At 48.8% G+C, this 12,088-nt stretch overlaps 1 protein-coding gene across 5 annotated transcripts in view; it reads left to right on the forward strand.

Annotated features, from left to right (window-relative positions):
* Window positions 1-12,088, forward strand: part of MAMLD1 (mastermind like domain containing 1) — a 134,831-nt gene that overhangs the window by 80,764 nt on the left and 41,979 nt on the right. For 4 of the 5 annotated variants that reach the window (XM_019667896.1, XM_019667897.1, XM_019667895.1 and 1 more), the window contains one exon: window positions 1,104-2,864. In XM_019667896.1, the coding sequence (XP_019523441.1) occupies window positions 1,104-2,864 (1,761 nt within the window). The remainder of the gene's footprint in view (window positions 1-1,103; window positions 2,865-12,088) is intronic. The other variant, XM_019667898.1, reaches the window with a different exon arrangement.

Consider the following 12,088-nt stretch of genomic DNA (forward strand, 5'->3'; position numbering starts at 1 on the left):
CCCACCCATATTCCTTTCCTCCACTCCACTCTCTTTCACCCTTTACGTCCAGGTCATAGTCATTAACATGACAGCCACAGGTGGCTGTATGAAGCTTTAAAGAGTAGAAAATATTTCATTACTAACTGCTTTGTTCCCAAAGGTATGCATTTATAAATGGTGGGCAGCTCCCCCAAGGTGCAGATCGCAGATTGGGGCCTTTTCCTGTTGTTTCATATCTCCCCAACCTGAGGATGCATCAGCAGAGAGGAATTTCTTATTTCAGTAGCTCTCTCTCTATATTTTTGCATTATAAGTCATTCTCATTAAAACAAATAAGCAATACAAAAGTGTAGAGAATAGAAAGGGAATTGACAGTTCTCTCCAAAAGGTCACTGCTCCAAACGGTTGCATATATGTTCTCCTAAGTTATTTTTGTATGCTCAAGGCAGTGTTTGTGTGTGTGTATGTGTGTGTGTAAAAATAAATGGAACCATGCCACAATGACTGTTCTACAACTTGTATTTCCCTCTAAACAGTGTATCTTAGACAGCTGCCAAAAAGAACACACCCAAATCTCCATTTCTGTGAAGGCTCTGTTGTATTCCATTTTATCACTGCAACCTAATGCATTTAACCAAGACAGGGAGGCAACCTAAAAGTTCAATGTCTATGTTAATGCTTTTCCTTTTTAAAAATCTGGGTATCTGTAGATAGATAGGAATTGAAAATAGCTTTGCTCTCAAACGCTTGCCTTTGGCACCACAGTTGATTTAGTGACTTCTGCATAATTCTATTGAACTCTCCTTTAAGTGGGCAAAGGATATCCTTTGTGACTTTCTGTCATATTTAGTATACAGATATCATAATGCCTTATTTGAAATGTGACAAGACAGTTTAAATGAAACATGACAACAAAGAAACAAGCATTATGGTTCCAAAGATAGGCTGTATGGTAGTTTTGACAATTAAAACTCCTGAAACTGAGATATCTGTTTTATCTTGCAAGTGTTCTGTTCATTAGCTTTAATGTGCCAAGCCTTTATTTTTTAAAAAAAACCCCCTCTCCCTCTCCCTCTCCCTCTCCCTCTCCCTCTCCCTCTCTCTATCTGTTTCTCTTTCAGCCACAGGGAGCCATTAAGAGGAAACAGGAAGGAGACAACTTCCAGTTTCCAGACATGGCTGACGGGGGTTACCCTAATAAAATCAAGAGACCTTGCCTTGAAGATGTCACCCTTTCTATGGGGCCAGGTGCCCATCCTAGTATGCCCTGTGCAGAACTGCAGGTTCCTCCATTGACAATGAACCCTAGCCCCACAGCTATGGGTGTAGCGGGTCATTCGCTACTACTTGAAAATAATCCCATGAACAATAGTGTAATGGGCTCGCCATTTGTGGTACCACCGAATGCAGAAATGGGACTGAAAAGACCCGCTGCTCCTTACTATGACAAAACCAACAGCACGCCAGCTGAGGACCAGGAACTTCAAGATCTGCTGGAGGAGCTAACAAAAATTCAAGACCCTTCTCAGAATGAGCTAGATCTTGAGAAGATACTGGGGAGCAAGCCAGTTGAACCACTGGTCTTAGATCACCCCCAGGCCACCCTGGGCACAACTCGCAAGCCTGCGGCTCAGATGTCACACTTGGAGAGTATTGGTTCCAACAAGGAGTTTGCTTCTGGTTGCAACCAGGTCACTGGCATGCGTCTTCCAATCCCGCCCTCCTCCATAGGGATCAACTATTCGATTCCCTCCACCAGTAAGCAGATGGTCTCACACAGTTCTGCAACAACACAGTCCAAGAGCCAGGTCCAGGTGATGCACCCCGTGGCTTTGCCCCCACTTCCGGGGCCTCAGTGGCATCATGCCCACCAGCTGAAGGTGTTGGCAGCCAGTAGGCAGGGATCTGCTACAAGGCAGCCATGGCCCACCCCCAGTTGGTCTGCCCTGCCTCCTCCAGGCTTCTCCCCGCCTTACTGCCCAGTGCCATCGCCATACCCGCCACCGCCGTTCAGTCCTCACGGCCTCATGGTATCCTGCATGTCATCCAGCCACCTGCAGGGGAGTGCTCTCCAAGGCTCTCCCAATGCCTTACTCTCAAGCATGGCATCCAGCAGCAATGCTGGCCTTGGGCCCACCATGCCCTATGCTCCCGAGAAGCTCCCCAGCTCAAACGTCAATCAGCAGCCGCAGTTCAGCCCACAGAGCTCCATGCTTGCCAACCTGGTGTCCTCTACCATCAAAAGCCCTCAAGGCCACCTGATGTCTGCTCTGCCCGCGAGCAATCTGGGGCCCTCCCCACCCTACCGCCCAGAGAAGCTAAACAGCCCAGGCTTGCCACAGCAGTCCTTTACTCCGCAGTGCTCCCTGATCTGCAGCCTCCCACCCAGCAGTAATCCGCTCAGCCAGCAGCAGCAGCAGCAGCAGCAGCGCCAACAGCAGCAGCACCAGCAGCAACAACAGCAGCAACAGCAGCAGCAGCAGCAGCAAACAAATGCCATCTTTAAGCCCAGGGCCACCAACTCACCTAAGTCCCTGAACATGGTCATGCAGCAGGGCCTGACCAGCCCCAGCCCAGGAGCCCCGGAGCCATTTACTTTTGGCAACACCAAGCCCTTGTCACATTTCGTTTCTGAGCCGGGCCCCCAGAGGATGCCCTCCATGCCTGCTGCCTCTCGGCAGCCTTCGCTACTCTACTACCTGCAGCAGCCGATGCCGAAGCAGGCCTCTTCTGCCACTGCCTCCTCCACTGCCACGGCCACCTTGCAGCTGCAGCAGCAGCAGCCTGACCGTTCTTCGTTCCTTCTGCATCAGATGATGCAGCAGCCCCCGCGCTTTCAGCGAAGAGTGCCCTCGGAGCCCATGCCTCCTCTGCCCAGACAGGTAAGACAGTCTTATATCTGCTTGGGTTCATTGGTTTGGGAAATAAGAACTGTGTCTCATGCTGTTGATACCTGGCTCTGGAGGCAAATCCAGACCAGTCCTCTCTGAGACTTGGCTTGACTCTGGAAAAGTCGATTTCAGCCAGTTAATTCTGTGTGGTTAAAGCACAGTATGAATGAGGCCAAGGTTATGGTTTCAGTTCCTGTGCAGGAGGAAAACTGCACCCACAGGTGCTGCCAGGGAAAGGAATTGGGAGAGACAAGTGACAATCACACAGGACTACTTTCCCCTGCACTTGGCCATGGAGCGTGTGCCCTCTCACAGTACCAGTGAAGGCTTCGTAGTATGCAAGAAGGAAATTGCACTACAGTACTTCAATTTTGTCCTTGCTGGCACAAGGCTGCACATGGAGCCTTCTAGAAATGCCACAGCAGACTTCTGCTGAGCAGCTCCAGTGTGCCGTTCACCACTGCACTCGCTGCATGCAGAGGCAGGTCCTAAATGGAAAGCTCACATGCATGTAAGGCAGTTACTCTTACCCATCTCCACTTTACACACGAAGAAACAGAGGCTCAGAGAGCTGAAAGGACTTGCCCAGAGTCACACAGTTAGCAAGGGCCAGAGCAGGAACTTGGAGCCAGGCAGTGTCACTCCAGAGCCTGTCCTCTCCTCCAAATCACGGTGACTTCTCTCCCTCACTTTTTACAGTCTTTCCAGTTACTAAATTCACCTGATTCTGGCTGGGTGGTGTCAATCACAGTTCTTACTTTTCATTGTTCTGATCCGTACCTGTATTAATTATCTATTGCCATGTGCAAAATTACCCCAAAACATCTACTTAAAGCAACACATACCGGGGGTGCCAAAAAAATGTACCCAAGTGGTCAACGTTGCTCAAGCGGTAGTTCGGCGTCATCAGAAGTGTCTGGACGCTGATGTAACCACTTTGAGCACCTCTTGTCATTGCAGAAGTCACACGTGACTTGTATTCTGCTTTCGTTATTGGTATATATTGAGCGTTACAATTTTAATACAGTTTTCCTTTCTTAAAATGTGTATACATTTTTTGGGCACCCTCATGGTTTCTGTGGGTCGGAATCCTGGCGTGACTTAGCTGGGTCTTCTGGGCCTGAGTCTCTCGTAAGGCTGCAGTCATTTCAAGGCTCAGCCGCATAGGATCTGTTTCCAAGCTCACTCCCATGGCTGTTGGCAGGAAGCAGTCCCTTGCAGGTTGTTGGACTGAGGCCTCAGTTCCTCATAAGCTGTTGGCCAGAGGCCTCCCATGGTTCCTTGCCATGGGGGCCTCTTCATAGAGCATCTCACAATATGGTAGCTGGCTTCATCTGTGTGAGCAAGAGAGAAATATGCCAGCAAGAGAGGCAGGGGGAGTGCCAGCAAGTCAAAAGTTGCAGTATTTATAACCTTGTTTTAAAACTGACATCCCATCACTTTTGCTGTATTCTGGTCATTAGATGCAAGCACGAAGGTGCGAATACCAGGAGGGGATTACACGAAGGTGTGAATACCAAGAGGCAGGGATCACTGATGTCTGCCAGAATACTGTCTATCTTGGTCCCTCTTTCCCATTGCTCTCATCCCTGCCCACATTCAGGCCCTCTTGATTCTTTGTCCGAACTCATATAGTTGACTCTTAGACTGGTTGCCCCCAATAAACCATCCATTACTAGAAAGCGTTACTTTGCTATAATGGAGACCTGATCATGTCTCATACTTGCTCAGAAGTTTCCTGGGGTCCGTAACCTGGCTCCATCTACTTCCTTAGACTCAGTCTCCGTTGGGCGCTGCCTGGCACGTCATTTCTATAACCCAGAAGTGCTTGCAGCTCCTGGCCTGCTCTGCATTCTCGGCCTTTACTCCTGCCATTCCGTGTGCCTGGCCTTCCCTTCACACCTTTTCTATCCCACTCTTATGGCTCCTAAGGCGCAGGCTTCATCCCCTCTAAGAAGCTTTTTCTTGATTGTCCTTGATACTTCTGTCTCCCAGTCTGCTTCCCTCTTCTGTAAAGAAGTCAAGGAGGAGATGGCCATACAGTGCTTGGCTGGGGACCTGGCCCAAGGGGAGCACCTGTTGGGCTGCCCTCTTTTCTGAGGGCCCTGGCTGAGCATGGTCATGGCAGGCCCCAGAGGATAGAGACCGTGTTTTTTTCATCTGGGTCTCACGAAGCATAACCAAGCGGAGTGACCCACCCCCAGGGGACTGGTCCCTTCATGGATGCTCCCATGGGGGTGGCTAGGATGAGTGGCAGGTACTTGTCCGCAGTTCAGGAGCACCTTGGTTGGATTTTGTTATAGGCCCGTTGCCATCTGTTTTCATGGACTTGTGTGGCTGGCTCAGTGGAGTGCCAGCATCAGTACTGGAACGCTTACCCTAGCAGGCAAGATTCTCAACCTGGAGTCATGTCACCATCTAATATTATGAGCCTTTTGGGGTTTTTGTATGTCTTCAGTGGGGTACATTTGTAGCCTGACTGTGTTGCCTCAAAGCTGGATCAGCTGGCTCACAGGGAGAATTCTTAATGATTGGGGTAGTAAAAATCAGACCCAACCAATGAGCTAGGTGGGGTTGCAGAAAGTGTTCAGGAGAAACACCAAGCAGCTGAGCTCCCAGAGGCCACGAAGGGCTCAGGCTGCCTCCGCCAGCAGAGGTGCAAGGCTGGACTCCCCGAATGGGATGCTACTGTTGCCAAGAGCTGCCTTCCCAGCCAGCGCCGGCCAGTAGCCATGGGCCAGGCACACAACCCAGTGCTTCACCCACCTTTGCTCATTTTAATCCGCAGATGTAAGGGCTGTTATCATTCCCTTTAAAGCTGAGAAGATTGAGGCACAGAGAAGTCACTGGAGTTGCCCACAGGCACACAGCAAGTCAGGGCCAGAGCAGGAAGCCTAGCTACAGAGCCCACCCTTATAACCCTCTGCACGGAGCACTGCCTCCAGAGCCTTCTGCTCCTGTGTTAACCTCCTAATTACTGCCTCTTCTACAAAATGGGCATGATGATAGATTGTTGGAGGATAAAATGGGTCAACACATCTAAAGCAATTAGAACAGGGCCTGGAACAAAGTACCTGCCAACAAAGGTTTGCTGTCACTGTCACTCTTAACTCCTGGCCCTGAGCCTCCTGATCTGTTTTCTGGGGCTACGATGTGGCTCTCAAAACCAGTGCTGTGTCAAGACAGTATATACACAGTGCTCCATCTATAGACCCCATGCCCGCCATGAGATTGACAGGAGCTGTGAGGCCTACTAGCTTTGCGGGCCCTTCTTATTCTATGCCCCGCTCTACTTAGACAAGTCCAGGATTAGTAGAAAAGGAAAAGGAGCCATCTTTACCCAGCTGGCTTGGGCTTTCCCCTTCGTTCTTTCTGGAGCTCTCTCACACTCTCGCCCCATCCTTCCAGCACCCTGTTCTGTCCATGGCATTCTTCTAGCCCCAAACACTGAGCAGACCTCCAAGCTGGGCACATCAACAGCTCTGATGTTCCTTCTCGTGGCCTTTCCCCACTCTCTTCAAGGCCTAAGAACTCAGCCCTGATCAGCCTTCCAGGGGTGAGAAAAGAAGAAAGGAAGAGTTGAGGAGTGTTTGAGGCAAGAGCTAGTTCATGCATGGAAGGACAGGCAACAGCCCCTGTACTGGGGAAGGATGTGCTTCCTGCTTCCAGCAGGATGAACTTGTTTTACTCAGCTGGCACTCCTTACCCACTCCATAGCATTGACCAGCTCATTGTACTTCTATGGATGATGGTGGTCATCGCAGAAGGACTAGGCATTCATTTTGATCCAGATCTTAGTTTTTTTTAAGGTGTAGTTTCTAAATGTAAGATGAGACACCAGCTCATTAGCCAGCAGAAGTGCCACATCCAGCTGTCTGTAGGAGCCCGTTCTTATTTGCAGATTAGTATTTCTCATCTTGGGGAATTTCACTTTACCAGTTAAGTGACCGATCCAATTTCAGTGGATCCTTTGCTTGAACTGAAGGGAAAAGGCAAATGCCGTCTGACACCAGGAAAGGACTTTAGCGTGGTGGTTTAAGCAAGGGCACTGGAAATAGTTAGAACTGGGGCTCAAGTCCAGGCACCAACACTGACTAGGACGTGTGCCGGGAGCAGTGTCGCTTATCGCCTCGAGCTTTAGCTGCACATGGAGAAACGAATCATCCACATCTTTTAGGGCATTGGAAGACAAAGGAGACACTAAACTGAAATAGCTTTGACCCCTGCCTGGCACACGTGGCGTGCTCAGTCAGGGCTGCTGCAAGCTCCTGATCTTGGGTGTGAGACCCCCGGACTCAGATGCATTCCAAATTCAGGACATCCGGGACTTTAGAAAGGTAACATGGTGCATATACCAAATATCACACAACCCTCCAGTGGTATCTGGGCAGCCTTGCATTATTTTTGCAAAGAAATATGAACATTTAACGAAGTCTAGGTCAAATTGGGTCCCCAAATAAATTTTGGCACCAAATTTACAAAAAATAGCTTTCAGAGCTTTTTAGACTTCAAATTACAGATAAGGGATGTGGATCTGGCATTACTAAGGGAGGGACTCTTTTCAGAGTTGTGACACCCAGCCCTGGTGTGTCGGATTTTAAAGACCCCAAATTTGCTTACTGGACCCCACATGCTGCTCCTAAGACTGGGTGACATCTCGCTGTTTTTAATCAAAGTGAGGCAAAATGAATGTTGTTTCCATAACTAAATGCCCCTTCACCCTGAAGACTATTGGAGACAGCTTAAGGTATTGGAAACATCGAAAAATCGGGGTTGGCATTTCAATTTTACCATCAGCCCCTGGCGAATGGAACTCAAAGACAGAAACAGGTCCATTGAGGAGAGGGAGAGTGGGGATAGCAAAAAGCAGCAGAATGTCCTTGGTGCACATGTTTGCAGAGCTGGCAGTGCAGCATCATGGGGAGGAGGAGTGGGGAGGGTGGCCAGTTGGAATAAGAACAAAAAAGCCTGAAATCTGATCCTTGAGGCAGGCTGAGGCACAGAGGGAAAGGGGCAGCTGCAGAGAAACAAACCAAAGAGACACATGATACTGTTTGGACAGATTTTGAGAGGGGCAGGAGAAGGGAACCAAGCCTGCCTTGGGGAAGGCTGGCCTTGGCCCCTCCTGAGTTTGCTATACTTTCTACCTTTATCATAAGCCACCCCATATCTTTAGCATAGGTAGCTGTGAACACCCCAGCAGTTGTACAGACAGTGGGCGAATCGAGAGAACATAACATCTTCCCTCCTTGAGGGGCTGGACCTGTGATGGGCATTTGAGGTGGGGCCTTGAGGAAGCCCCCTTGCCACCCTCACCCGTGGGTCCCTCTTGTCCCTGGCAAACTGAGCCCTCTGAAGTGCAGCACTCCCAGGGCTGAAGGGAGCCAGCACAAGGCAGGGGACACCCAGGCTTTGGCCCTTGGCAGGGCATTGGCCCTGGGGGCTGAGCCTAAGATTGGGCTTGAGAGAGCCCAGGCTTTGAATCACTTTGGTCCCAGTCCGGCTCTGCTTCGTTTTCATTTGGCAAGCTGTGTGCTGTCTTCAGGTTTCAGTTTCTCCAGGTGTAAAATGGAGATACCAGTACACCTATCTAATGGGGTTGCTGGGAGGATTAAATGAGGTGGGGTAAAAGTGCTTGGCATGGGGCCTGGCATACAAGTATGCTCCATCAGTGTTGGCTGCTACTGTATCAAGAAAGTTCCTGAAATGCGGAACACTGGTAACCCAGTGGAATGGGTTTAGACTGCTTCCATGTCCGAAGTTCCACGTCAGCTGCCAGGGGTGGGTGGTGACTTGGAGAGGAGAGGCAGAGAATGCCCTCCCACAGGCATCAGGGAGAACATTTGCCAGGTGGCTGAGGAGAAGCCAAGTGGCAGACACAGGTTGGTGACCCCAGACAGCAGCCAAGCTGCCAGGAACCATGTGGGGGCTGTGCATCCTGCATGGATGCTGAGCGACAAAGGGACCCTAGGACAACTTTAGGTAGGCAGACAGGAGGGTAAGGAGAAGCCCAATTCCACCTGCAGTCGCCCTGGTCCCAACTCTGCTGCTTGCTGCAGGCTGCTTGCCGCCTGCCGCTGTTTCTAGATCCAGAGAGAGGGTCCACTGTGGATAAGCAAAAGGAGAAATGGGAAGGAGAGTGGGGACCAGCCTTGTCAGCTGCCTGGCACCAGTGCCGCCAGGAACACAAGTTACGCTTCGTCACTTGCACTGGGGGATTGGTGTTTCTCACTTGCACGTTTTTTGGAGCCCTGCTCAAACTGGGCCCCAGATGGATGCCATAGCATGCAGAGTACCCATGCTGAACTTTCGCTGAGGCCTTCCCCCTTCTCCTATCCCTCTTCTTCATCACTCACTCCTATCTCCAAAAGAACCTTTGCAAAAATTCAAGATGCCTTTCGGTTTGGATTTCCAAGGCTGGACTCACCTGCTCAGTAGAGTAGACCCTTTAATTACTGCTGTCTCAGTTAGCACTGCAAATTAAAGTCTACATTTGAACTCTGACCTCCCACTGAAAACAAAAATGATGAAACCACATTAGTTAGAGCAAGACAATCCCCTAGTCTTGTCAAAGTTATATCAGCTCCATTTTCCACTGGAGAGTCAGGCATGATGGTGGCCAGTGAGCCCTCTCCTAGTATCAGAATTGTTCATGGACATTTAAAAGTAAGTGACCATTATTTTGCTGAAATACTTGACACCCCCGCCCCCTCCCGGAATCCGATGCACCACATAGTGTCAAGGAAGGGCTTGTGACCTTGGCCTTACCAGTGCCTTTTCTGGCTTCCCTTAATGCTTCTCCCTTTTTGAGACAATGGTTGGGGAAAAGCAACACTGCTCCCGTGTTGTGAGAACAGTTTCTTTGCATTTGTCTTCTTCTAATTCTGGCAAGGGGCATCACAGATTTCATTTCAATGGTTAGTCCTGCTGAAATGCAAGAGCATAAGGAAGGATGGGGGTGCGGTGCAGAGGGGTCAGGTTTCAAAGAGCCCAAGGGTCCTGTCCTGTTCGGATCTTCTCTACCAGACATGACATTATTTTCCTGAATAAGCATCTTTATTTTGTATTTAAGCACAATTGTACATACAAGCTTAGTTTCTCCTTTCTAAATTGGGCCTCAAGGAGCTATTTAGTTTGGATAAACTTTTTTGTTTTAGCTGGTTTGGGAGGAAATATAATTAGACACAGTGTCACATACATTTGGGAAATTTAGGGACCGATGTCTCTGTGTTGAGCAAGTTTTGCTTTAACCACTCTGAATTGCCAGGAAATGAAACTCCATAGGCTGTTGGGGAAATGCAGGCTCAGCACTTGATACTAATGTTACCAAGAATCAGACTTTTTTTTTCAGTTTCTTTTTGGTTTCTGAGAACCATTTATGATCCTTACCTCAGTGCTATGTTCCTTTTTCAAAAAGCAGAAATTGAAAATGAGCTGCTGCTCAAATGTTAGCCTTTTAAACGTCAACCTTTTTTTTCTGTCAGAAGTTGAAGAATGATTGAGATGATGTGCTGCAATGAGGCGGCATTGCTTTTTGGCCCTGGAGTAACCATCCATCACTCAGTGAGGTGAACATCAAAATTTATGGGGATATAAGAATCCCCCCAATACAGATGCCTGAATAATGCAGATCAATCAATATAGTTTTGTAATTGCTCAGTAATTGATTTATGAAAGCTAAAAAGGCAACCATTTTCGGAAGCCTCCTGTCAAGTTTTTTGTTTTGTTTTTTTCGCTTTGTCTTAACATACCTGAAGGGAAACAATTAACTTTTCTGATGTTCGGGTGCCCAAAATGAGATATTTTAAAAGCAAAGTGTATACATAATTTTATACTAAGTTCATTGAAATAACCTGCTTATTTGTCACTGTAAAGTGAGGAAAGGAATCTCATTTCCTTTTTCAGAGAGTAGAAGAGGGCAGAAATTAATCATTATGTTGCGCTCCTTTCAACTATAACTCCGCAGGAACGTTGTACAAACCCAAAATGTAGAACAGCCCATGAAGAGGTAGGCCCATTCCAGATTATGACCCCGAGTGAAAAGTTGGCAAAATATGGAAAAAAATGCCCAGGGTGGATGGAAAGTCACAGCCGAGTTGCTCCATTCAGCTGTGGCCCTAACACCTAAAGATAGCATTGTCACTGAGTGCAGGAGTGGATGGCGAGAGAGCGGCCATGTGAGTCAGAGATGCGACCCACGCAGGCAAGCGAGGGATGGGTATGAAGAGAGCTCGATGTCATCCCTTCCCCCCTTTCTGCACCCTCCCCAGCTTCCTTCTCTCAGATCCATCAATGGCCCCATATCACAGATTTATGGAAACCTCTCCAGAGTCCATTTGTACTTTTAGCCTCCTCTGTCCCGTGGGGGTTGAAAAATCCCACGACCTGGTACTGCTGCATAAAGCCATCATGTGTGTGCTCTGGCCTGGCTACTGGTAAGCTGGAAGGGGCAGCAGATGGTAGAGCACTGCTTACAGTTAAAGCGCCACACCTCTACTCCCCAAAGAAAGACTTTCTGCTTTTTCCTGAGAAGTCGAAAAAGTTTGGGTTCTTATTGGATCTTGATAATTTGCCCATAATGACAAACGCTGCTTTGTCTGTTTTATTGTTAGGTGAGGGCTTGTCATGTTAGTTCCTCTATCAAAAGCAGTGATGCTGTTGAAAGCGCAACACAAGTCTCCATAGGGATCACACCCTTCCCCAGGCCCAGATCCATGGCAATGCTCACAGCCCATGGATGGCCCTAGCAGAGCCGGCCTTGCTGTCTTACTCCCAATGGAATAGCAGCTTCTAAGACAGGGCGGGGGATAAAGGTACAACGTCGATCTATTTCTTCCATACGTTGGTCATTCTCCCCGTGTTAACCAAGCTTCATGTTAGATTAGAACATGTGCAGCTTGGAATCCCACAGAGTCCTCAGACCTTGAGTCTATTATTGGAGCTAGGTGCACAGGAAAAAGAGAAGAGGACACTTCAGGAAATGATCATACAGTCCTGAAGGCCTGAAAGATCCATACCCCTACTTCATCAGAAATTGTTCCAACGCTTGCTTTGCTTTGGGGAGCCTTGGATTTGAGGCGAAACATGTGGGTTCTGCCTGGCTTCCCCCTCTGTCACCTGCTACCACGCTTGTCCATCCTCCATTTTTGAGCAGAGAGGATGAGCATAGTTGTGGGGACCCAGACTTTTTTACAGGCCCATGTCTGGGTGGCACA

This window comes from Hipposideros armiger, unplaced genomic scaffold (genome assembly GCF_001890085.2).
Source record: "Hipposideros armiger isolate ML-2016 unplaced genomic scaffold, ASM189008v1 scaffold_509, whole genome shotgun sequence".
NCBI lineage: Eukaryota > Metazoa > Chordata > Mammalia > Chiroptera > Hipposideridae > Hipposideros > Hipposideros armiger.